This window comes from Ranitomeya variabilis, chromosome 5, assembly GCF_051348905.1.
Source record: "Ranitomeya variabilis isolate aRanVar5 chromosome 5, aRanVar5.hap1, whole genome shotgun sequence".
Taxonomy (NCBI): domain Eukaryota; kingdom Metazoa; phylum Chordata; class Amphibia; order Anura; family Dendrobatidae; genus Ranitomeya; species Ranitomeya variabilis.
In genome coordinates this window covers 685,123,365-685,150,752 of record NC_135236.1, presented here as the reverse complement: position 1 = coordinate 685,150,752, position 27,388 = coordinate 685,123,365, and the positions used below count along the sequence as shown (strand labels likewise).

Below are 27,388 nucleotides of genomic sequence, written 5' to 3'. Positions count from 1 at the left end.
CAGTCAGCTCTCAGGGAGTAGGACCTTACATGACCCTGCTGCCTTACAGTCAGCTCTCAGGGAGTAGGACCTTACATGACCCTGCTGCCTTACAGTCAGCTCTCAGGGAGTAGGACCTTACATGACCGTGCTGCCTTACAGTCAGCTCTCAGGGAGTAGGACCTTACATGACCCTGCTGCCTTACAGTCAGCTGCCTGACAGTTCGGGGGTCTGGTGAGGAGGAGGCCATTACTATGCAGTGGAGACAATCACGGCGGACTACTACCCTCAGCTGATGATGCCCCTGGTTGAGTTCGTAGGAGAAGGGCGGCAGCTAATGGACCATATGTGGACCCCTGGAGCTTTACCACGGAGTTATCACTGTGCACGCAGCTCTGGATGGGACTGTAATAAAAAACTTCATAAGCAGAATAGTGATTGCAGCTCTGGAGGACATCCCCCACCCCCGTCCCCCAGAGGCCGCAGCCGCCCAATGACAACACAGGCCACTCAGGGTATCAATGTATCAGTCTTCAGGAATCTGCTACAGTCATCGGGTGTTAAAGGGAAAGTGACCCTATAAAGGAGGCGATATAGGACCCCAATACTGCTGAAAATATGCAGGAAACAGGAGGATGGATGGAAGGGAACACAGAAAGCTGGCCACTGACAAACAACAGGCCTCAATTAAAGGGGCGGTGTCCAGATGAAGGCAAATTAGGTATATTCATTTAAAAAAAAATGTTTGCCATTTATCTGCTGTGAGTGAAGAGATCAAGCTGAGGATTTGTCCCAATGTAACAGTGCAGGTATGAGGCGTCAGCCTGTAGCCTGTGATAGGAGGGATCTGTGTAATTAGATCACAGAGGATCGCAGATACAGAGCGACAAAAACATCAGCAAGGATGATCCATTCACTGACTGCAAGCAAAGGTCTTATAGACGGTGAGGAGCTGGAACATCCGACTATTGGAAGGAAGCAGGAGCTTAATGTCCAGAAGATTGTGCGCCGGCCCTTTAATCGCCCCCATAGTGTCAGATAGGAGGAGACATCAAGTGATGGAGCCGAAAATCCCTATGGGGGATGGGAGGAGGCGCTGACCAATGAGCGAGACGTTGGAGGGGACCCTACTGCACCCCATGTGTAGGCACTGAAGCCCACCCTGTCCTCACACCAGGACCCCCGTCACCGGGTCACAGAAAGCAGCAATAAGTACATGAGACCAGAGCGGACGTACCCGGGTTATGGATCCGATCCAGAAGCTTCACCGACCGGGCGCTGACCACTCCGCCGACGTGGAAGAGGAAGCCCACCGGGAACGAGGTCAGGGTGAAAAAAGGGAACTCCTGCAGGGAGAGAGAAGAGGCCACCATTAATAGGGGCGACGGGGGGCCGCAGGCAACCCCTCCCGGGGGACCATGGGGCCCGACCCCTCCCGAGGGACCATGGGCCCCGACCCCTCCCGAGGGACCATGGGCCCCGACCCCTCCCGAGGGACCATGGGCCCCGACCCCTCCCGGGGGACCATGGGCCCCGACCCCTCCCGGGGGACCATGGGCCCCGACCCCTCCCGGGGGACCATGGGCCCCGACCCCTCCCGGGGGACCATGGGCCCCGACCCCTCCCGGGGGACCATGGGCCCCGACCCCTCCCGGGGGACCATGGGCCCCGACCCCTCCCGGGGGACCATGGGCCCCGACCCCTCCCGGGGGACCATGGGCCCCGACCCCTCCCGGGGGACCATGGGCCCCGACCCCTCCCAACGACCATCGGGGATCAGGGCGACCATCACTCTCGGGGGTAAGGGGAGCCTGGCTACACAACAGCAGCATACGCAGCTCCCATGCAGACAGATGCATCACCCGCGCTGCTTACCCGCTGCTCCAGTGCCGACTGTGTCTGCTGTCTCAGGAGGGCTTTAAAGGCGCCGCCCTCTCTTCCTGCACTTCCGCTGCCCATACCTAGAGGGCGCCACCAAAAAGACAAAACTGAGAATCACAGGGCACTAATGCAAGTAAGAAGTGATCAGAACCGCGAGCGTGGCCCGTCCTGCCCCCCGACACAAGCATTGACACTTCCCAGCCGGATCTAGAGGAAAGATGGGACTCAGGGCGAGAATCCCCAGACATTGTATCATGGGGTGGACACAAGAGACAGAGGAGCGGCGGTGACCCTGTACGGCCAGCTGCGGCGGTGACCCTGTACGGCCAGCTGCGGCGGTGACCCTGTACGGCCGGAGCCACTTCTGCTGCTGCCTCGCTGTTGGCTCTCAGGTGACGGAGCTCCTTGCTCACTGCACCCCCTGCTGGATGTATGGCCGTGGACCCTCCTTCTGGACGATGTCTGTACATCAGGCTCTGACCAGAAAGCGCTGCCACTTCCAGCAGATCCTGAGAGTTAAAGACGCCGCCGTAACGCCCCGGACGCCATCTTTCCTCCGCGATGCAACACACCATTTTATGGGGGGGACGAGGCGGCGTCCAGTCTGTTCTATAGAGAAGGTTTATGCCGCTGTCTCAGACATTTTTCCTCCCTAGTGTGAAGATCTCTGCTTGCTGTCAGCGAGTGGAAACATTGCCATGCATCAGTGTACACGGGACGAGTCAGCCCAGCATTTGCAGCTCAAAACGATTCACTGACAGCAAGCAGAGATCTGGACAATGGCAAGAAATTCCAATTTCCTTGAAGATGCGTGATCTGCCACAGACTGGACGCCGGCCCTTTAATAGCAGACCCCCAAGCACTGCAAATTTAGTAGCTATAATCAGATAAGGAAATGGTGCCGGTATCAGCAGAGTCCAGGAGCCGGTGCCGGTATCAGCAGAGTCCTGGAGCCGGTGCCGGTATCAGCAGAGCCCTGGAGCCGGTGCCGGTATCAGCAGAGCCCTGGAGCCGGTATCAGCAGAGCCCTGGAGCCGGTGCCGGTATCAGCAGAGTCCTGGAGCCGGTGCCAGTATCAGCAGAGTCCTGGAGCCGGTATCAGCAGAGTCCTGGAGCCGGTGCCGGTATCAGCAGAGTCCTGGAGCCGGTGCCGGTATCAGCAGAGTCCTGGAGCCGGTGCCGGTATCAGCAGAGTCCTGGAGCCGGTGCCGGTATCAGCAGAGTCCTGGAGCCGGTGCCGGTATCAGCAGAGTCCTGGAGCCGGTGCCGGTATCAGCAGAGTCCTGGAGCCGGTGCCGGTATCAGCAGAGCCCTGGAGCCGGTGCCGGTATCAGCAGAGCCCTGGAGCCGGTGCCGGTATCAGCAGAGCCCTGGAGCCGGTGCCGGTATCAGCAGAGCCCTGGAGCCGGTGCCGGTATCAGCAGAGCCCTGGAGCCGGTGCCGGTATCAGCAGAGTCCTGGAGCCGGTGCCGGTATCAGCAGAGCCCTGGAGCCGGTGCCGGTATCAGCAGAGTCCTGGAGCCGGTGCCGGTATCAGCAGAGTCCTGGAGCCGGTGCCGGTATCAGCAGAGTCCTGGAGCCGGTGCCGGTATCAGCAGAGTCCTGGAGCCGGTGCCGGTATCAGCAGAGTCCTGGAGCCGGTGCCGGTATCAGCAGAGCCCTGGAGCCGGTGCCGGTATCAGCAGAGCCCTGGAGCCGGTATCAGCAGAGCCCTGGAGCCGGTATCAGCAGAGCCCTGGTGCCGGTATCAGCAGAGTCCTGGAGCCGGTGCCGGTATCAGCAGAGTCCTGGAGCCGGTGCCGGTATCAGCAGAGTCCTGGAGCCGGTGCCAGTATCAGCAGAGTCCTGGAGCCGGTGCCAGTATCAGCAGAGTCCTGGAGCCGGTGCCGGTATCAGCAGAGCCCTGGAGCCGGTGCCGGTATCAGCAGAGCCCTGGAGCCGGTGCCGGTATCAGCAGAGCCCTGGAGCCGGTATCAGCAGAGCCCTGGAGCCGGTGCCGGTATCAGCAGAGCCCTGGTGCCGGTATCAGCAGAGTCCTGGAGCCGGTGCCGGTATCAGCAGAGTCCTGGAGCCGGTGCCAGTATCAGCAGAGTCCTGGAGCCGGTGCCAGTATCAGCAGAGTCCTGGAGCCGGTGCCGGTATCAGCAGAGTCCTGGAGCCGGTGCCGGTATCAGCAGAGCCCTGGAGCCGGTGCCGGTATCAGCAGAGCCCTGGAGCCGGTGCCGGTATCAGCAGAGCCCTGGAGCCGGTGCCGGTATCAGCAGAGCCCTGGAGCCGGTGCTGGTATCAGCAGAGCCCTGGTGCCGGTATCAGCAGAGTCCTGGAGCCGGTGCCGGTATCAGCAGAGTCCTGGAGCCGGTGCCAGTATCAGCAGAGTCCTGGAGCCGGTGCCGGTATCAGCAGAGTCCTGGAGCCGGTGCCGGTATCAGCAGAGTCCTGGAGCCGGTGCCAGCAGAGTCCTGGAGCCGGTGCCGCTTATCGGACTGGGTGATACCGGTGAGGCGGCACTGACCACACATCAAGTCTGGAGGCCACTCAGCAGGTAGGTGTCACATGATCTCCAGGCGGCATGGTGGTGGGACACACACTAGAAGGAAATGTGCTGCGCACCGCGCCATCAGAGAATAGGTAGCGTTATACCCAGATGCTACGTGCAAGGGCTGCAGGCTGCGAGGTGCTGCACAAACAAAGAAAATGCTGATGGGTCCCACGCATGCAAGGGCCCCGCGGCAAGCACAGGACAGCCCAGGGGCCGGGAGTGACACCATGCAAGCAGCAATCTCACAGAGATCAGGGTGCCATCACTGCGAGTCCCTTCATGGTGCGGCTCCTGGGAGGCTGATGTTAGTGTCGCTGTGGATGGACGCACACACATTAGTCCGGTGATCAGCGGCGGGTGCGGAGGGCCGGTGACCACCAGGCAGCCCAGTGATCAGCGGCGGGTGCGGAGGGCCGGTGACCAGCGGGCAGCCCAGTGATCAGCGGTGGGTGCGGAGGGCCGGTGACCACCAGGCAGCCCAGTGATCAGCGGTGGGTGCGGAGGGCCGGTGACCACCAGGCAGCCCAGTGATCAGTGGCGGGTGCGGAGGGCCGGTGACCACCAGGCAGCCCAGTGATCAGCGGCGGGCCGGTGACCAGCGGGCAGCCCAGTGATCAGCGGTGGGTGCGGAGGGCCGGTGACCACCAGGCAGCCCAGTGATCAGCGGTGGGTGCGGAGGGCCGGTGACCACCAGGCAGCCCAGTGATCAGTGGCGGGTGCGGAGGGCCGGTGACCACCAGGCAGCCCAGTGATCAGCGGCGGGCCGGTGACCAGCGGGCAGCCCAGTGATCAGCGGTGGGTGCGGAGGGCCGGTGACCACCAGGCAGCCCAGTGATCAGCGGTGGGTGCGGAGGGCCGGTGACCACCAGGCAGCCCAGTGATCAGTGGCGGGTGCGGAGGGCCGGTGACCAGCAGGCAGCCCAGTGATCAGCGGCGGGTGCGGAGGGCCGGTGACCAGCGGGCAGCCCAGTGATCAGCGGCACATGCTTTTAACCGCTGCTTGTGAGAACTCAGCACAGCAGACGTGCGGCGATGGATCCTACCAGCCGACAGCAGCAGCTCGTCACTGAAGGACCTGGATCTCCTCAGCCGCGGGCCGGCAGGAGTGGTGAGCGCTGGGGAGACGCGGGAGGCCAGGAGACTACGGGACTGGCTGAGGCTCGGGGGCTCATAGATAAGAGCAGGGGAGCTGGGGGACATGAAAATTCGAGGACCCTTCGGAATAAGAGCTGAAGGAGGACAGAATGAAGATGAAGAGGATGGAGGAACAAAAAGGAGGAAGAAAAGAAAAAAGTGAAAATAATGTGTACAGACACACACACCCAGACAGGGGGTACAGGGACACACACCGAAACTGGGGGGAGGAGGGGTATAAGTATACACACCCAGATCCAGGGGGTACAGACACACACACAGACAGTATACACACAGTACACACACACAGTACACACACAGTATACACACAGTACACACACAGTATACACACAGTACACACACAGTATACACACAGTATACACACAGTATACACACAGACCCAGGGGGGTTAGCCGATATACTCTTCTCACACACACAGGCTCGGGGCGTATAAGTGCACCCCCACCAAGGATCAGGGGGTGCAGGTATTTAATGCTGTACAAAAATGTTCGGCAGGTTTGGGAAATGCTGCGCAGCCTGAGGCTTCACACAGAGATCATGAATATCAACAAACAAAACGTGACAAAAACAGAAACGGAAATCCCATCACTACCTGGTGACGGCCCCCCGCCGCCCCCACCTGGTGACAGCCCCCCACCGCCCCCGCCTGGTGACAGCCCCCCACCGCCCCCACCTGGTGACAGCCCCCCACCTGGTGACGGCCCGCTGCCCCCACCTGGTGACAGCGCCCCGCCACCCCCACCTGGTGACAGCGCCCCGCCACCCCCACCTGGTGACAGCGCCCCGCCACCCCCACTGTCATGGTTCTCAATGGCAAGAGACCGTAGTAAAGCATACAAAAGGACTAGCTCTTGGAAGATGGGAGCCCAGAAACCAAATTCACAACACCCCACCTGGTGACAACGCCCCGCCACCCCCACCTGGTGACAGCGCCCCGCCACCCCCACCTGGTGACAGCGGCCCGCCGCCCCCGCCTGGTGACAGCGCCCCACCGCCCCCGCCTGGTGACAGCGCCCCACCGCCCCCGCCTGGTGACAGCGCCCCACCGCCCCCGCCTGGTGACAGCGCCCCACCGCCCCCGCCTGGTGACAGCCCCCCACCGCCCCCGCCTGGTGACGGCCCCCCGCCGCCCCCACCTGGTGACGGCCCCCCGCCGCCCCCACCTGGTGACGGGCGCCCCGCCACCCCCACCTGGTGACAGCGCCCCGCCACCCCCACCTGGTGACAGCGCCCCGCCACCCCCACCTGGTGACAGCGCCCCGCCACCCCCACCTGGTGACAGCGCCCCGCCACCCCCACCTGGTGACAGCGCCCCGCCGCCCCCACATGGTCACCAGATACTGATGGGATTTATACTTCTCTTTTCTTCAGTCACTTTGTATTTGGCAAATTGATACAAATAAACTTTTAACTCTTCTTCCTGTAATAACTTTCCACTTTTCAGTATTTATTCTGCACTTAAAAAGGAAAAAAATACTTGAAGCTGCCAAATAGTACGATATTAATGAGTAATCCGCATGTACAAAAAGGCCGCGTGTGAAGATGCAACTTCTGGCCATCTGCCTGTTATGGGGAGCGCAGAGAAACGATGGGGGGCAGGGAGCGCAGAGACGCGACGGGGGGCAGGGAGCGCAGAGACGCGACGGGGGGCAGGGAGCGCAGAGACGCGACGGGGGGCCGGGAGCGCAGAGACGCGACGGGGGGCCGGGAGCGCAGAGACGCGACGGGGGGCCGGGAGCGCAGAGACGCGACGGGGGGCCGGGAGCGCAGAGACGCGACGGGGGGCCGGGAGCGCAGAGACGCGACGGGGGGCAGGGAGCGCAGAGACGCGACGGGGGGCAGGGAGCGCAGAGACGCGACGGGGGGCAGGGAGCGCAGAGACGCGACGGGGGGCAGGGAGCGCAGAGACGCGACGGGGGGCAGGGAGCGCAGAGACGCGACGGGGGGCAGGGAGCGCAGAGACGCGACGGGGGGCAGGGAGCGCAGAGACGCGACGGGGGGCAGGGAGCGCAGAGACGCGACGGGGGGCAGGGAGCGCAGAGACGCGACGGGGGGCAGGGAGCGCAGAGACGCGACGGGGGGCAGGGAGCGCAGAGACGCGACGGGGGGGCCGGGAGCGCAGAGACGCGACGGGGGGGCCGGGAGCGCAGAGACGCGACGGGGGGGCCGGGAGCGCAGAGACGCGACGGGGGGGCCGGGAGCGCAGAGACGCCACGGGGGGCCGGGAGCGCAGAGACGCCACGGGGGGCCGGGAGCGCAGAGACGCCACGGGGGGCCGGGAGCGCAGAGACGCCACGGGGGGCCGGGAGCGCAGAGACGCCACGGGGGGCCGGGAGCGCAGAGACGCCACGGGGGGCCGGGAGCGCAGAGACGCCACGGGGGGCCGGGAGCGCAGAGACGCCACGGGGGGCCGGGAGCGCAGAGACGCGACGGGGGGGCCGGGAGCGCAGAGACGCGACGGGGGGGCCGGGAGCGCAGAGACGCCACGGGGGGCCGGGAGCGCAGAGACGCCACGGGGGGCCGGGAGCGCAGAGACGCCACGGGGGGCCGGGAGCGCAGAGACGCCACGGGGGGCCGGGAGCGCAGAGACGCCACGGGGGGCCGGGAGCGCAGAGACGCCACGGGGGGCCGGGAGCGCAGAGACGCCACGGGGGGCCGGGAGCGCAGAGACGCCACGGGGCCGGCAGCCCGTCTGCTCTGTTCCTGGCCTGTACCTGTGGCTGGTCCGGCCCACGTCACACATGCATTTCTCATCTTTACACCTGTCCTTTGTACATGTATTACATGGAATATTTGGCAGATTTTTTGCTTAGTTTTGGGTTATGTACAGAAGCCCCAAGACTCGCAAACACATGTGTGAAGTCATTTATTTATGCACCTGCTGAAAACTATTGCACAGACCTGTGCCACTGCCCCGGGTACAGAGGAACACCGATATACAGCCGGCAGGCACACAACTATGCACAGGAGAATGAGAAATGATGGGAGAGTTATCAAAACCATGGCTGAGGTGTGCAGCAGATGGTGCCTCAGGGGCACGGGCACAGCAGCTCTGGGATTTACAGCCCAGACCTGTATGGAGCAGAGACTGTGACACGCCCACGAGGAGCAGCAAAGGTGACACGCCCACGAGGAGCAGCAGTCACTGTGTCCATACTCTATCAGCTCCTGGCTCAGTGTGTACACTCCACTGTGTGCGGGGGTGTATATAATCGCCAATTGGTGAAGGCAGCAAAGAGCAGAGTATTATGGGATCACAGAGGAGACAACCAGGAGCGAATGTGACAGGAAAACTGGGGTGAAGAATCAGTAATGGGGACACAAAGGGCCGTACTCAATGGGGAAGAGGATAACTGCCAAATAGAATAGTAAACACAAGGAACAGATATGGAAAAGGTGAGGAGAACTACAGTAACCAGAAAGAACTGTACACTCAGAGGGGCCATGGAAAGGGGCAAAGCCGTACCCTGAAAGGGGCCAGGGGTGGGGGTGGGGTTTAGGAGGACAGTGCCGTACCGGCAGAGGGATCATGGGAGACGGGGCGGACGGGGGCACGGGCCGGAGTTGCACACATCGGTGGAGACGCTTCCTATATTGAGGACCCGTCAGACATCTTTTTGATAACTTGCAGCAGTGGAGGAAATAATATAAAGATAAACTAAACACAAACCAAAGGAGGACAAACGCGGAGCAGAAGAGCGCGGCGTCGCGGGTGGAGGCGTCTTACCGGTCTTAGGTGTCAAACTCAAATCTGTGTCTGAAGAAGAGGACTGTCGGCTGTACGACTTGGAAGGTGAAAAGGAATAGGTTTGGTTTTTCAGAGGGGTGGAGGGTCCGGATGAGTGAATATTGGGGATTAGCTCTTCACTGAAGGGGGTCCTGTCAGAAGAAGGTGGAGATACATTAAATAACCCCCCAAATAAACCAATCATTGGGGGGCGCCTCCCGTAATGGGGTGTCATGGGATGACTGAGGGGAGACTCTCCCAGCGCCTCAATGTCAGTGCCGCTCCTCAGGCCAGCGTCCGCCACCAACAACAAAGATCAGCAAAGAAAAGGAGACAAAAGAAGCAAAAGATCTGAGAGCAAGCAGAAGGCAGATCGCCTGCAGCCGCAGCGCCCCCTCCCCCTCGCTGCCGGCTCCACTATCATGCATCCGCTACACTGCGCCCTCCGGCGGCTGCCGGCACTTACCTGGTGCCCCTCCACTGACCACCAACCACGTGACCTCGGCACAGGGAAGCCCACCAGTGACAGGTCAGCAGATCCCGCCGAAGGTCGGGGGCTCAGCGCGGACCCCTGATCACTGACGTGTCACTTCTATCCTCGTACATTGCAGATAAGGCAGCAGCCTTCTGCTCCAGATACATCCAAATCTGCAGTTACCTCAAGAGCTGCACTTCAAAGCGCAGCTGCCAGATGGCCAGCTATACAGCACTGCATTATGGGACGCGCAACATTCACTACTAGTGCCGTACATCACGGTGATGAAGAGTACGCTGTGAGGTGTGACAGCAGGGGGCATGTATAAAGTGAGTGCAGCTCTGGAGGTGACTGGAGGATAAGACACGATGTAACAGCAGAATAGTGAGTGCAGCTCTGGAGGTGACTGGAGGATAAGACATGATGTAACAGCAGAATAGTGAGTGCAGCTCTTGAGGTGACTGGAGGTGGACATGTTTCTCCTAGTGAACGAGGCTGGGTCTGAAGGTCAGTGGAGGGGCTCTGCGTACACCTGAGCACCTGTCCGGGGGTAGTACATGGCAGTGCCAGCCTACCCTGCCCGCCTGCCTCTCCCCACTGCGGAGGGAGAGAGGTCTCGTACCAGTGTAGATGAGAGTGGGGACAGACACAGAGAAGTTCTGAGTAAGTCGTGAGCCGGAAGCAGTGTGAATAGGGCTGTTGTGAGTTGAGCGATATCCGTGGCTCGGTGGCTGGACCAGTGGAGACCTGAGAAAAGCGGCAGCAACCCGTGGGAGAAAGAGAGAACAGGACACAAGTTCTACAGGTTAAAAAGATCAGGCTGAGAAATGGTTAATGGAAGATCCCATCCAAGAGGCATGAAGAAAAGAGCGTCACACACCGGGACACACCAGCTCCTCCAGACCGCACCATCCACAGCAGAGGACTGCAGAGCACGGAGCTACACCCCAGAGCTGCACTCACTATGTACATACATTACTGATTCTGAGTTACATCCTGTATTATACCCCAGAGCTGCACTCACTGTGTACACACATTACTGATTCTGAGTTACACCCTGTATTATACCCCAGAGCTGCACTCACTATTCTGCTGGTGCAGTCACTGTGTACATACATTACATAACTGATCCTGAGTTACCTCCTGTATTATACCCCAGAGCTGCACTCACTATTCTGCTGGTGCAGTCACTGTGTATATACATTACATTACTGATCCTGAGTTACATCCTGTATTATACTCCAGAGCTGCACTCACTATTCTGCTGGTGCAGTCACTGTGTACATATATTGCATTACTGATCCTGAGTTACATCCTGTATTATACTCCAGAGCTGCACTCACTATTCTGCTGGTGCAGTCACTGTGCACCTACATTACATTACTGATCCTGAGTTACATCCTGTATTATACCCCAGAGCTGCACTCACTATTCTGCTGGTGCAGTCACTGTGTACATACATTACATTACTGATCCTGAGTTACATCCTGTATTATACCCCAGAGCTGCACTCACTATTCTGCTGGTGCAGTCACTGTCTACATACATTACTGATCCTGAGTTACATCCTGTATTATACCCCAGAGCTGCACTCACTATTCTGCTGGTGCAGTCACTGTGTACATACATTACATTACTGATCCTGAGTTACATCCTGTATTATACCCCAGAGCTGCACTCACTATTCTGCTGGTGCAGTCACTGTGTACATACATTACATTACTGATCCTGAGTTACATCCTGTATTATACCCCAGAGCTGCACTCACTATTCTGCTGATGCAGTCACTGTGTACATACATTACTGATCCTGAGTTACATCCTGTATTATACCCCAGAGCTGCACTCACTATTCTGCTGGTGCAGTCACTGTGTACATACATTACATTACTGATCCTGAGTTACATCCTGTATTATACCCCAGAGCTGCACTCACTATTCTGCTGGTGCAGTCACTGTGTACATACATGACATTACTGATCCTGAGTTACATCCTGTATTATACCCTAGAACTGCACTCACTATTCTGCTGGTGCAGTCACTGTGTACATATAGTAGTGATCCTGAGTTACATCCTGTATTATACCCCAGAGCTGCACTCACTATTCTGCTGGTGCAGTTACTGTGTACATACATTACATTACTGATCCTGAGTTCCCTCCTGTGATATACCCCAGAGCTGCGCTCACTCTTCTGCTGTGGAGCGCAGTGTCGGAGGAGCTGGTGCCCTGCACGGATGGACATGGTACACACCCTCTGCACACACTCTGTGACCCCGGGGACGGCTCGTACTTACTCCTTCAGCTCTTTACATGGTGAGTGACAGGCCGGGAGGAATGGTGCTGGGTTGGTTAGCTTATCCAGAGTGCACGCGGTTCCAATGGCGCGGACCACCAGACCGGACTCCCCCTCCAGATCGAAGCACTGCAGGTAGCCCACCACGGCGTTGCCTCGCATCTCCAGCACTTTGAGGCCAATCTTCCGCTGCAGCTCGCCTGGTGAGGAGAGTCGCTCATTATATAGAGGTCAGATAGACGTCAGTGGGGCCCCACGTGATCAGCAGCCTCCGCCGGGGCCCCACGTGATCAGCAGCCTCCGCCGGGGCCCCACGTGATCAGCAGCCTCCGCCGGGGCCCCACGTGATCAGCAGCCTCCGCCGGGGCCCCACGTGATCAGCAGCCTCCGCCGGGGCCCCACGTGATCAGCAGCCTCCGCCGGGGCCCCACGTAATCAGCAGCCTCCGCCGGGGCCCCACGTAATCAGCAGCCTCCGCCGGGGCCCCACGTGATCAGCAGCCTCCGCCGGGGCCCCACGTGATCAGCAGCCTCCGCCGGGGCCCCAAGTGATCAGCAGCCTCCGCCGGGGCCCCACGTGATCAGCAGCCTCCGCCGGGGCTCCACGTGATCAGCAGCCTCCGCCGGGGCCCCACGTGATCAGCTGCCTCCGCCGTGGCCCCACGTGATCAGCTGCCTCCGCCGGGGCCCCACGTGATCAGCTGCCTCCGCCGGGGCCCCACGTGATCAGCAGCCTCCGCCGGGGCCCCACGTGATCAGCAGCCTCCGCCGGGGCCCAGTCAGCTACCCCGCTCACCTGACATGAGGGAGATCAGCCGCTGACGCGCCTCATTGGAAGCTCTCGGGGTCCGGATCCGGTCAATCCACTGATACTCAGGATCCTCATTTACCACCAGTTCTTCCACAAAGCCGTGGATGACGACCGCGCGGTACGACTTAGGGATGGAAGTGGCTGCAATGTAAATACACAGGACCGAGAGAAGGGGATACACCCACCGCAAAACCAGCTCTCAACACCCATCACCCCAGAAAAGATACAACCACAGGTTCAGTCCAATAAGGACTACTACTCCCATCAGACCGTCTGACATAATGGGCGACTGCTCATCACTTACTGCAGAAGAACTTCACTCCGCAGGAGGATTGACGGAAGCGATTCAGATCATTGAAGAGGTCCACTTTCACCACCACGCTGATCTCACCACGAATCCCTGCACGAGGGGAAAACTGATCAAAAGGACAGAAAACTGCCAGGAGCTCGACAACGAGCGAGCGCCAGAAGGGCACGACATTAATACAGAGGAAAGCGACAACGAGCGAGCGTCATAAGGGCACCACATTAATACAGAGGAAAGCGACAACGAGCGAGCGTCACAAGGGAAGAGGCAATGAGCGAGTGCCTCAAGGGCGCAACATTAATACAGAAGGAAGCGACAATGAGCGAGTGCCACAAGGGCACGACATTAATACAGAGGAAAGCGACAATGAGCGAGCGACACAAGGGCGCAACATTAACCCCTTCACCCCCAAGGGTGGTTTGCACGTTAATGACCGGGCCAATTTTTACAATTCTGACCACTGTCCCTTTATGAGGCTATAACTCTGGAACGCTTTGACGGATCTTGGCGATTCTGACATTGTTTTCTCGTGACATATTGTACTTCATGTTAGTGGTAAAATTTATTCGATATAACTTGCGTTTATTTGTGAAAAAAATGGAAATTTGGCGAAAATTTTGAAAATTTTGCAATTTTCCAACTTTGAATTTTTATGCCCTTAAATCACAGACATATGTCACGCAAAATACTTAATAAGTAACATTTCCCACATGTCTACTTTACATCAGTACAATTTTGGAACCAAAATTTTTTTTTGTGACGGAGTTATAAGGGTTAAAAGTTGACCAGCAATTTCTCATTTTTACAACACCATTTTTTTTTAGGGACCACATCTCATTTGAAGTCATTTTGAGGGGTCTATATGATAGAAAATACTCAAGTGTGACACCATTCTAAAAACTGCACCCCTCAAGGTGCTCAAAACCACATTCAAGAAGTTTATTAACCCTTCAGGTGTTTCACAGGAATTTTTGGAATGTTTAAATAAAAATGAACATTTAACTTTTTTTCACACAAAATTTATTTCAGCTCCAATTTGTTTTATTTTACCAAGGGTAACAGGAGAAAATGGACCCCCAAAGTTGTTGTACAATTTGTCCTGAGTACGCTGATACCCCATATGTGGGGGTAAACCACTGTTTGGGCGTATGGCAGAGCTCGGAAGGAAAGGAGCGCCATTTGACTTTTCAATGCAAAATTGACTGGAATTGAGATGGGACGCCATGTTGCGTTTGGAGAGCCCCTGATGTGCCTAAACACTGAAACCCCCTACAAGTGACACCATTTTGGAAAGTAGACCCCCTAAGGAACTTATCTTGATGTGTGGTGAGCACTTTGACCCACCAAGTGCTTCACAGAAGTTTATAATGCAGAGCCGTAAAAATAAAAAATCATATTTTTTCACAAAAATGATCTTTTCGCCCCCAATTTTTTATTTTCCCAAGGGTAAGAGAAGAAATTGGACCCCAAAAAATGTTGTGCAATTTGTCCTGAGTACGATGATACCCCATATGTGGGTGTAAACCATTGTTTGGGCGCATGGCAGAGCTTGGAAGGGAAGGAGCGCCATTTGACTTTTCAATGCAAAATTGACTGGAATTGAGATGGGACGCCATGTTGCGTTTGGAGAGCCCCTGATGTGCCTAAACACTGAAACCCCCTACAAGTGACACCATTTTGGAAAGTAGACCCCCTAAGGAACTTATCTTGATGTGTGGTGAGCACTTTGACCCACCAAGTGCTTCACAGAAGTTTATAATGCAGAGCCGTAAAAATAAAAAATCATATTTTTTCACAAAAATGATCTTTTCGCCCCCAATTTTTTATTTTCCCAAGGGTAAGAGAAGAAATTGGACCCCAAAAAATGTTGGCCAATTTGTCCTGAGTACGCTGATACCCCATATGTGGGTGTAAACCATTGTTTGGGCGCATGGCAGAGCTTGGAAGGGAAGGAGCGCCATTTGACTTTTCAATGCAAAATTGACTGGAATTGAGATGGGACGCCATGTTGCGTTTGGAGAGCCCCTGATGTGCCTAAACATTGAAACTCCCTACAAGTGACACCATTTTGGAAAGTAGACCCCCTAAGGAACTTATCTAGATGTGTGGTGAGCACTTTGACCCACCAAGTGCTTCACAGAAGTTTATAATGCAGAGCCGTAAAAATAAAAAATCATATTTTTTCACAAAAATGATCTTTTCGCCCCCAATTTTTTATTTTCCCAAGGGTAAGAGAAGAAATTGGACCCCAAAAAATGTTGGCCAATTTGTCCTGAGTACGCTGATACCCCATATGTGGGTGTAAACCATTGTTTGGGCGCATGGCAGAGCTTGGAAGGGAAGGAGCGCCATTTGACTTTTCAATGCAAAATTGACTGGAATTGAGATGGGACGCCATGTTGCGTTTGGAGAGCCCCTGATGTGCCTAAACATTGAAACTCCCTACAAGTGACACCATTTTGGAAAGTAGACCCCCAAAGGAACTTATCTAGATGTGTGGTGAGCACTTTGACCCACCAAGTGCTTCACAGAAGTTTATAATGCAGAGCCGTAAAAATAAAAAATCATATTTTTTCACAAAAATGATCTTTTCGCCCCCAATTTTTTATTTTCCCAAGGGTAAGAGAAGAAATTAGACCCCAAAAAATGTTGGCCAATTTGTCCTGAGTACGCTGATACCCCATATGTGGGTGTAAACCATTGTTTGGGCGCATGGCAGAGCTTGGAAGGGAAGGAGCGCCATTTGACTTTTCAATGCAAAATTGACTGGAATTGAGATGGGACGCCATGTTGCGTTTGGAGAGCCCCTGATGTGCCTAAACATTGAAACTCCCTACAAGTGACACCATTTTGGAAAGTAGACCCCCAAAGGAACTTATCTAGATGTGTGGTGAGCACTTTGACCCACCAAGTGCTTCACAGAAGTTTATAATGCAGAGCCGTAAAAATAAAAAATCATATTTTTTCACAAAAATGATCTTTTCGCCCCCAATGTTTTATTTTCCCAAGGGTAAGAGAAGAAATTAGACCCCAAAAAATGTTGGCCAATTTGTCCTGAGTACGCTGATACCCCATATGTGGGTGTAAACCATTGTTTGGGCGCATGGCAGAGCTTGGAAGGGAAGGAGCGCCATTTGACTTTTCAATGCAAAATTGACTGGAATTGAGATGGGACGCCATGTTGCGTTTGGAGAGCCCCTGATGTGCCTAAACATTGAAACTCCCTAAAAGTGATACCATTTTGGAAAGTAGACCCCCTAAGGAACTTATCTAGATGTGTTTTGAGAGCTTTGAACCCCCAAGTGTTTCACTACAGATTATAACGCAGAGCCGTGAAAATAATTTTTATTTTTTTTCTCAAAAATGATTTTTTAGCACCCAGCTTTGTATTTTTACAAGGGTAACAGAATAAATTGGACCCCAAAATTTGTTTTCCAATTTGTCCTGAGTACGCTGATACCCCATATGTGGGGGGGAACCACTGTTTGGGCGCATGACAGAGCTCGGAAGGGAAGGAGCGCCATTTGGAATGCAGACTTAAATGGATTGGTCAGCAGCCGTCACGTTGCATTTGCAGAGCCCCTGATGTACCCAAACAGTACAAACCCCCCACAAGTGACCCCATATTGGAAACTAGACCTCCAAAGGAACTTATCTAGATGTGTTTTGAGAACTTTGAACCCCCAAGTGTTTCACTAAAGTTTATAGCGCAAAGCCGTGAAAATAAAAATTCTTTTTTTTTTCACAAAAATGATTTTTTAGCCCCCAGTTTTGTATTTTCACAAGGGTAACAGGATAAATTAGACCCCAAAAGTTGTTGTCCAATTTGTCCTGAGTACGCTGATACCCCATATGTGGGGGGGAACCACTGTTTGGGTGCATGACAGAGCTCGGAAGGGAAGGAGCGCCATTTGGAATGCAGCCTTAAATGGATTGGTCTGCAGGCGTCACGTTGCATTTGCAGAGCCCCTGATGTACCCAAACAGTAGAAACCCCCCACAAGTGACCCCATATTGGAAACTAGACCTCCCAAGGAACTTATCTAGATGTGTTGTGAGAACTTTGAACCCCCAAGTGTTTCACTACAGTTTATAACGCAGAGCCGTGAAAATAAAACATCTTTTTTTTCCCACAAAAATGATTTTTAGCCCCCCAAATTTTTATTTTCCTAAGGATAACAAGAGAACTTGGACCCCAGAAGTTGTTGTTCAATTTGTCCCGAGTACACTGATAACCCATATGTTGGGGTAAACCCCTTTTTGGGCGCACGGGAGAGCTCGGAAGGGAAGGAGCACTGTTTTACTTTTTCAACGCAGAATTGGCTGGAATTGAGATTGGACGCCATGTCGCGCTTGGAGAGCCCCTGATGTGCCTGGACAGTGGAAACTTCCCAATTCTACCTGAAACCCTAACCCAAACACACCCCTAACCCTAATCCCAACGGTAACCCTAACCACACCCCTAGCCCTGACACACCCATAATTCTAATCCCAACCCTAATCCAAACGTAAATGTAATCCAAACCCTAACCCTAACTTTACCTCCAACCCTAACCCTAACCCTACCCCTAACCCTAACCCTAAACGTGACTGAAATACGTGGCACTGAAATACGTGGCACTGAAATACGTGGCACTGAAATACGTGGCACTGAAATACGTGGCACTGAAATACGTGGCACTGAAATACGTGGCACTGAAATACGTGGCACTGAAATACGTGATACGTGGCACTTAAATACGTGGCACTGAAACACGTGGCACTGAAATACGTGATACGTGGCACTGAAATACGTGGCACTGAAATATGTGATACGTGGCACTGAAATACGTGGCACTGAAATACGTGGCACTGAAATACGTGGCACTGAAATACGTGGCACTGAAATACGTGGCACTGAAATACGTGATACGTGGCACTTAAATACGTGGCACTGAAACACGTGGCACTGAAATACGTGATACGTGGCACTGAAATACGTGGCACTGAAATATGTGATACGTGGCACTGAAATACGTGGCACTGAAATACGTGGCACTGAAATACGTGGCACTGAAATACGTGGCACTGAAATACGTGGCACTGAAATACGTGGCACTGAAATACGTGGCACTGAAATACGTGGCACTTAAATACGTGGCACTGAAATATGTGATACGTGGCACTTAAATACGTGGCACTGAAACACGTGGCACTGAAATACGTGGCACTGAAATACGTGGCACTGAAATACGTGATACGTGGCACTGAAATACGTGGCACTGAAACACGTGGCACTGAAATACGTGATACGTGGCACTGAAATACGTGGCACTGAAATACGTGGCACTGAAATACGTGGCACTGAAATACGTGGCACTGAAATACGTGGCACTATGACTGTCAGAAAATGTTCATTAAACGGTTAGGGGTGAGGTTAGGGGTAGAGTTAGGGTTAGGGTTTGGATCCCTTTATCACCTTGATGGTGGTGGGTGGCTTTTCAGTGTGTTTTCTGTTTTTTTTTTTCGATAAAAATGCATGCGTTTTTAACGCAAACAAACGCATGTGCTTAAAAACGCAAGAAAATACTGCAGGTTGTATTTCTGAAAATGAACGCATGCAGAAAAAAACCGCATGCGTTTGAAAACGCGACCAAACGCGTACAAAAAAACCGCATGCGTTTTCAATGTTAAATATAGGGAAAAAACGCATGCGTTTTTTTGTGCAAAAAACGCTGCAGACAAAAACGCAAGTGTGAAACCAGCGACGCTTTTTATAGCAAAAAAGTTTTTGCGTCTCCACATTTTGAGACCTATAATTTTTCCACATTTTGCTCCACAGAGTCATGTGAGGTCTTGTTTTTTGCGGGACGAGTTGACGTTTTTATTGGTAACATTTTCGGACACGTGACCATTTTTGATCGCTTTTTATTCCGATTTTTGTGAGGCAGAATGACCAAAAACCAGCTATTCATGAATTTCTTTTGGGAGAGGCGTTTATACCGTTCCGCGTTTGGTAAAATTGATAAAGCAGTTTTATTCGTCGGGTCAGTACGATTACAGCGATATCTCATTTATATCATTTTTTTATGTTTTGGCGCTTTTATACGATAAAAACTAAAATATAGAAAAAATAATTATTTTGGTATCGCTTTATTCTCAGGACTATAACTTTTTTATTTTTTTGCTGATGATGCTGTATGGCGGCTTGTTTTTTGCGGGACAAGATGACGTTTTCAGCGGTACCATGGTTATTTATATCAGTCTTTTTGATCGCGTGTTATTCCACTTTTTGTTCGGCGGTATGGTAATAAAGCGTTGTTTTTTGCCTCGTTTTTTTTTTTTTTTTCTTACGGTGTTTACTGAAGGGGTTAACTAGTGGGGCAGTTTTATAGGTTGGGTCGTTACGGACGCGGCGATACTAAATATGTGTACTTTTATTGTTTTGTTTTTTTTATTTAGATAAAGAAATGTATTTATGGGAATAATATATTTTTTTTTATCATTATTTATTTAGGAATTTTTTTTTTTTTTTTTTACACATGTGGAAAATTTTTTTTTTAACTTTTTTACTTTGTCCCAGGGGGGGGACATCACAGATCATTGATCTGGCAGTGTGCACAGCACTCTGCCAGATCGACAATCTGCTGTGCAGGGCTGCAGGCTTACCAAGTGTCTGCTCTGAGCAGACACTCGGTAAGCCACCTCCCTCCCTGCAGGACCCGGATGCCGCGGCCATATTGGATCCGGGACCTGCGGCGAGGAGGGAGGTAGGAGACCCTCAGAGCAACGCGATCACATCGCGTTGCTCCGGGGGTCTCAGGGAAGCCCGCAGGGAGCCCCCTCCCTGCGCGATGCTTCCCTATACCGCCGGTACACTGCGATCATGTTTGATCGCGGTGTGCCGGGGGTTAATGTGCCGGGGGCGGTCCGTGACCGCTCCTGGCACATAGTGCCGGATGTCAGCTGCGATATGCAGCTGACACCCGGCCGCGATCGGCCGCGCTCCCCCCGTGAGCGCCGCTGATCGATGATGACGTACTATCCCGTCGGCGGTCATACGGGCCCACCCCACCTCGACGGGATAGTACGTCTGATGTCAGGAAGGGGTTAATACACAGAGGAAAGTGGCAATGAGCGAGTGTCACAAGGGCACAATATTAATACAGACATGAGTGACAACAAGCAAGCAACAGAAGAGAACAACACTAAAGGTACCATCACACAACGATTTCGTTAACGATATCGTTGCTTTTTGTGACGTAGCAACGATATCGTTAACGTTATGTGTGACAGCGACCAACGATCAGGCTCCTGCTGGGAGATCGTTGGTCGCTGCGAATGATCAGGACCTTTTTTTGGTCGCTGATCACCCGCTGTCATCGCTGCATCGGTGTGTGTGACGCCGATCCAGCGATGTCTTCACTGGTAACCAGGGTAAATATCGGGTTACTAAGCGCAGGGCCGCGCTTAGTAACCCGATGTTTACCCTGGTTACCATTGTAAATGTAAAAAAAAAAAAAAAAAAACCACTACATACTTACATTCCTGTGTCGGTCACGTCCCCCGGTGTCGGTCACGTCCCCCGCCGTCAGCTTCCCGCACTGACTGTGAGCGCCGGCCGTAAAGCACAGCGGTGACGTCACTGCTGTGCTGTGCTTTACGGCCGGCGCTGACACAGTCAGTGCGGGAAGCTGACGGCGGGGGACGTGACACGTGACAAACCCGATGTTTACCCTGGTTACCCGGGGACTTCGGCATCATTGGTCGCTGGAGAGCTGACTGTGTGACAGCTCCCCAGCGACCACACAACGACTTACCAACGATCACGGCCAGGTCGTATCGCTGGTCGTGATCGTTGGTAAATCGTTAAGTGTAACGGTACCTTAACACACAGAGGAATGCAAGAAGAGCGCCACAAAAGGACATTAACACACAGAAAAAAGTGACAATGAGCGAGCACCACAAGAGGAAAATATTAATACAAATCAAAGACACAGAGCTAGCGCCAGAGGTGACATACGTGAGCAACAACGAACAAGCGCCAGAAGAGGATAACATTACTAAGGAAGCAACAAAGAGTGTCACAAGAGGACAACAGTAATACAGATGAACAGACAACGAACAAAAGCACCAAAAAAGGACAACATTATTACTAAGAAGAAAGCGACAAAAAGCGAGTGCAACAGGAGCAGAATAGCACAGAATTAAGAGACAACAAGCTAGCGCCAGAAGAGGACAATACTTTAGAACAGAATATGGAGGGCACCACTAGACAATATTAAAAATAGGGGTTTTCCAAGAACATGTTAATGAGCATGAGATAGAAAAGGGAGAAAAGACACAAGCCCACAAAATGGGGAACATCCAAAATTTTGTAAAAAATATCATTTTATTATTTGACATAAACACATACAGCAAGACAGACTAATAAAACAGTAAAGCATGGTAAGATGCCGCGTTACGCTCATGATGTGGCAATCACTGTCCCACACTAAAGACAATCAGCAATATACCAATATATCGCTCCAGTAAAAGTGACAAGAATCAATAAAGCCAGATACCAGGAGGAAGGACTATGTGTGCAGCCCTAGAAAGCAGGTAAATGTCAATGCATCCGACAATCTGCACCCCCGACACCACATCACCAACAGCGCGAGACTGAGAACACAAGATGTTCTAAAGTGCAGCTGATGTGCATCAGGTGAACTAGCCCGACAAGACCAGATGCACCAAAATATACGTGTGAGCGTGACAAGACGACATGAAAGAACAGAATGTGAGAAGGTGGATGGCTGCACACCTGGAGGTGACCTGTTAGGGAAACATTGCTGTGTCCGCATGGGTGGGCTGCATGTGGCCCTTAGGCTGCAGTTCGTGCACCCTGGTGCAATACATCTTCATCCTTTAACTGGACCCAGCCATTAGAATCCGACTAATGAGAAAATCCTAATGTTTAGCTTTATCATTACAGTGCAAGACGGCCATAGATCAGGCACCGCATGGAATACAGAGGATATGGAGGGGCCACCGTGGCACATATATAGAAAGGGAGGGATCGGGACAGTAGAGAGGAACCTCAGAAATTACTAGAGGGCCACAAAGGGAAACATGTGACATGAGAAGGAAGGGTTAAACTGCTCAGTTTATGCAGAAATAAAACCACAACCTCCAAAGTATCAGGGATTACAAAGGTTAGAAACTCATGATGGAGGAGCAGCCAGACTGGTTGTCACCCTGCTTTCCAGGAAACCAAGCCATGAGATTGGCATCGCTGGAGACCCCCCCCCTACAGGACGGCAGCGCTGGAGATCCCCCCCGAACCCCCTACAGGACGGCAGCGCTGGAGACCCCCCCCCAAACCCCCTACAGGACGGCAGCGCTGGAGACCCCCCCCCCTTCAGGACGGCAGCGCTGGAGACCCCCCCTACAGGACGGCAGCGCTGGAGACCCCCCCTACAGGACGGCAGAGCTGGAGACCCCCCTACAGGACGGCTTCTTACCGTGGATAGTGTCGTATATAGGAAACCACCCTGAAATCACGGTGGCAGCCTCCGTGTACAGCAGTGGGTCGATGTCTATGTACACCTTCCCAATGGCGTCATTGGCGCTGTACGTGTCGTGGTCCAGGACGGTGATCTGTAGCGGCTCATCCTGCAAATCCTCATCATCCACCTGCAGAGAGCGAGGGGTTAACACCCAGCAAAGTATCTGAACTCCCAACATCCACTGGATAAATGAAGTATCACCTCAAACTTAAACCACTCCGAGTTCCACTGAGGATTCAGAGACTTGGGGAACACGTCCGTCTTAAACGTGGTGTTTGCAAACTTCACCTGAAGGAGTGGAGACAAAAGGGTTAATAAGGGGATTATTATTATTATAGCGCCACTTTTTACATGTGACGAAGGGTATACATAACAAAAAAAAAAGGGACTGTAATCGTAAACAATACAAGTCATGACTGGCTGAGAAGAAGAGAGGACCCTGCCCGCGAGGGCTCACAATCTACAGGGGTCCGCTCCTAAAGAAATAAGTATGCATGAGGGAAAACACAGGGTGGTGACAAAGAAAAAAAAAAAGAGAGCAGCCAAAAGAACCCAAGGGCCAAACAATAGAGGAAGAGAGATGGACACTGACCAGACAGATACAATGTGTCAACTGCAGAAGGAAAGCCCAGCACAATGGTAACCGCGGCAACCAGGATGCAAAGAACAGGAGAGACTAAAGACAGAAGCGGCTGTCACTAAGGTCAACGAGCGGCAGGAACCGGGCGAGAAGAAGATCTGCAACCCGGGGGTAAAACGAGGAAGCGGGGGTAAAACGAGGAAGCGGGGGTAAAACGAGGAAGCGGGGGTAAAACGAGGAAGCGGGGGTAAAACGAGGAAGCGGGGGGTAAAACGAGGAAGCGGGGGGTAAAACGAGGAAGCGGGGGGTAAAACGAGGAAGCGGGGGTAAAACGAGGAAGCGGGGGTAAAACGAGGAAGCGGGGGTAAAACGAGGAAGCGGGGGTAAAACGAGGAAGCGGGGGTAAAACGAGGAAGCGGGGGTAAAACGAGGAAGCGGGGGTAAAACGAGGAAGCGGGGGTAAAACTAGGAGGCGGGGGTAACCGCCAAATAGCCAAGAGGTGCTACACGTTCCACCCGCATTAATAGAGCCACAGCTAGAAACAAAAAAAGGGAAAAGGCTTAGAAAAAGGAGCAGCAGCCACCAAGCTGAACCATGGGTGAGAAAAAAGTAACTAAAGGCAGAATGGTGAGTGCAGATCTGGAGATGACTGCAGGATAAGACATGATGTAACAGCAGAATAGTGAGTGCAGCTCTGGAGGTGACTGGAGGATAAGACACGATGTAACAGTAGAATAGTGGGTGCAGCTCTGGAGATGACTGGAGGATAAGACACAATGTAACAGCAGTATGGTGAGTGCAGCTCTGGAGGTGACTGGAGGATAAGACACAATGTAACAGCAGAATAGTGAGTGCAGCTCTGGAGGTGACTGGAGGATAAGACATGATGTAACAGCAGAATAGTGAGTGCAGCTCTGGAGGTGACTGGAGGATAAGGATGTAACAGCAGTGTAGTGAGTGCAGCTCTGGCGGTGAGCGGAGGACACAGCAGCATAGTGAGTGCAGCTCTGGTGGTAAGCGGAGGACACAGCAGGATAGTGAGTGGAGCTCTGGCGGTGAGCGGAGGACACAGCAGAATAGTGAGTGCAGCTCTGGCGGTGAGCGGAGAACACAGCAGGATAGTGAGTGCAGCTCTGGCGGTGAGCGGAGGATACAGCAGGATAGTGAGTGCAGCTCTGGGGGTGAGCGGAGGATACAGCAGGATAGTGAGTGCAGCTCTGGGGGTGAGCGGAGGATACAGCAGGATAGTGAGTGCCGCTCCGGAGGTGATTGGAGGATACAGCAGGATAGTGAGTGCAGCTCTGGGGGTGAGCGGAGGATACAGCAGGAGAGTGAGTGCAGCTCTGGAGGTGAGCGGAGGATACAGCAGCATAGTGAGTGCAGCTCTGGAGGTGAGCGGAGGATACAGCAGCATAGTGAGTGCAGCTCTGGAGGTGAGCGGAGGATACAGCAGCATAGTGAGTGCAGCTCTGGAGGTGAGCGGAGGATACAGCAGCATAGTGAGTGCAGCTCTTGAGGTGAGCGGGGGATACAGCAGCATAGTGAGTGCAGCTCTGGAGGTGAGCTGAGGATACAGCAGGAGAGTGAGTGCAGCTCTGGAGGTGAGCGGAGGATACAGCAGCATAGTGAGTGCAGCTTTGGAGGTGAGCTGAGGATACAGCAGGATAGTGAGTGCAGCTCTGGCAGTGAGCGGAGGACACAGCAGGAGAGTGAGTGCAGCTCTGGAGGTGAGCGGAGGATACAGCAGGAGAGTGAGTGCAGCTCTGGAGGTGAGCGGAGGATACAGCAGGAGAGTGAGTGCAGCTCTGGAGGTGAGCGGAGGATACAGCAGGAGAGTGAGTGCCGCTCTGGAGGTGAGCGGAGGATACAGCAGGAGAGTGAGTGCCGCTCTGGAGGTGAGCGGAGGATACAGCAGGAGAGTGAGTGCAGCTCTGGAGGTGAGCGGAGGATACAGCAGGAGAGTGAGTGCAGCTCTGGAGGTGAGCGGAGGATACAGCAGGAGAGTGAGTGCAGCTCTGGAGGTGAGCGGAGGATACAGCAGGAGAGTGAGTGCAGCTCTGGAGGTGAGCGGAGGATACAGCAGGAGAGTGAGTGCAGCTCTGGAGGTGAGCGGAGGATACAGCAGGAGAGTGAGTGCAGCTCTGGAGGTGAGCGGAGGATACAGCAGGAGAGTGAGTGCAGCTCTGGAGGTGAGCGGAGGATACAGCAGGAGAGTGAGTGCAGCTCTGGAGGTGAGCGGAGGATACAGCAGGAGAGTGAGTGCAGCTCTTGAGGTGAGCGGAGGACACAGCAGGATAGTGAGTGCAGCTCTGGAGGTGAGCGGAGGATACAGCAGGAGAGTGAGTGCAGCTCTGGAGGTGAGCGGAGGATACAGCAGGAGAGTGAGTGCAGCTCTTGAGGTGAGCGGAGGACACAGCAGGATAGTGAGTGCAGCTCTGGAGGTGAGCGGAGGATACAGCAGCATAGTGAGTGCAGCTCTGGAGGTGAGCGGAGGATACGGCAGCATAGTGAGTGCAGCTCTGGAGGTGAGCGGAGGATACTGGGTTTGCCGCACACTTGCTGACTCTCTCATTAGCGGCGCACGGAGAAGCTTCTGACCTCCACAAAGGCGTCGGTGAGGTCGCTGGCCCGGTCCATCACCGGTAAGTGACGTCCGGCTACGATCTTCACCTTCAGCTTCCCGGGCATGGCTGCTGCTCCTCGTCACCTGCAGGACAGAGGAGAGTAACTGCCGCTGCCGGAATGTATGACCAGACGTGACCGCTGTACACAGGGGAGAGGCCTGAGTATACACCGCACCGAACACGTCACACACCCGGTATACACCGCTCACAGCTTTCGAACGGTCACATGACTAACGTCCCGATCTCAGGACCACCCACTCTCCTCAGCAGTCACTACTTCCGGTTCCGATCAGTCACGTGACTGTAAGTACGGAGCGCGGAGACGACCAAGAAGCCGGAAGAGCGGAACACAGAGGAGAGGAGCAGACTGAGAGGCCAACACTGACATCATAGTATACCGACACTGTGCACCACCGACCCGAGATACCGCCTGTATTATACTCCAGAGCTGCACTCACTATTCTGCTGGTGCAGTCACTGTGTACATACATTACATTACTGATCCTGAGTTACATCCTGTATTATACTCCAGAGCTGCACTCACTATTCTGCTGGTGCAGTCACTGTGTACATACATTACATTACTGATCCTGAGTTACATCCTGTATTATACCCCAGAGCTGCACTCACTATTCTGCTGGTGCGGTCACTGTGTACATACATTACATTACTGATCCTGAGTTACATCCTGTATTATACTCCAGAGCTGCACTCACTATTCTGCTGGTGCAGTCACTGTGTACATACATTACATTACTGATCCTGAGTTACCTCCTGTATTATACTCCAGAGCTGCACTCACTATTCTGCTGGTGCAGTCACTGTGTACATACATTACATTACTGATCCTGAGTTACCTCCTGTATTATACCCCAGAGCTGCACTCACTATTCTGCTGGTGCAGTCACTGTGTACATACATTACATTACTGATCCTGAGTTACATCCTGTATTATACCCCAGAGCTGCACTCACTATTCTACTGGTGCAGTCACTGTGTACATACATTACATTACTGATCCTGAGTTACCTCCTGTATTATACCCCAGAGCTGCACTCACTATTCTGCTGGTGCAGTCACTGTGTACATACATTACATTACTGATCCGGAGTTACATCCTGTATTATACTCCAGAGCTGCACTCACTATTCTGCTGGTGCAGTCACTGTGTATATACATTACATTACTGATCCTGAGTTACATCCTGTATTATACCCCAGAGCTGCACTCACTATTCTGCTGGTGCAGTCACTGTGTACATACATTACATTACTGATCCTGAGTTACCTCCTGTATTATACCCCAGAGCTGCACTCACTATTCTGCTGGTGCAGTCACTGTGTACATACATTACATTTACTGATCCTGAGTTACACCCTGTATTATACCCCAGAGCTGCACTCACTATTCTGCTGGTGCAGTCACTGTGTACATACATTACATTACTGATCCTGAGTTACATCCTGTATTATACCCCAGAGCTGCACTC

At 53.5% G+C, this 27,388-nt stretch overlaps 1 protein-coding gene across 9 annotated transcripts in view; it reads right to left on the bottom strand.

The window, feature by feature from the left end:
• The window catches only part of C2CD5 (C2 calcium dependent domain containing 5), a 72,860-nt gene extending 46,628 nt beyond the window's left edge, over window positions 1-26,232 (bottom strand). For 2 of the 9 annotated variants that reach the window (XM_077267208.1, XM_077267211.1), the window contains exons 1-9: window positions 25,874-26,197; window positions 22,896-22,982; window positions 22,650-22,821; window positions 13,166-13,261; window positions 12,847-13,002; window positions 12,053-12,251; window positions 9,283-9,434; window positions 1,856-1,941; window positions 1,218-1,326 (exon numbers count right to left, since the gene is read on the bottom strand). In XM_077267208.1, coding sequence (XP_077123323.1) covers window positions 1,218-1,326; window positions 1,856-1,941; window positions 9,283-9,434; window positions 12,053-12,251; window positions 12,847-13,002; window positions 13,166-13,261; window positions 22,650-22,821; window positions 22,896-22,982; window positions 25,874-25,963 — 1,147 coding nt within the window. In that variant the 5' untranslated portion in view covers window positions 25,964-26,197. Of the gene's footprint in view, window positions 1-1,217; window positions 1,327-1,855; window positions 1,942-5,443; window positions 5,630-9,282; window positions 9,435-10,379; window positions 10,505-12,052; window positions 12,252-12,846; window positions 13,003-13,165; window positions 13,262-22,649; window positions 22,822-22,895; window positions 22,983-25,873 lie in introns of those variants that run through there. The other 7 variants (XM_077267213.1, XM_077267212.1, XM_077267209.1 and 4 more) reach the window with 6 other exon arrangements.
• Between the last annotated feature and the right edge of the window lie 1,156 nt (window positions 26,233-27,388).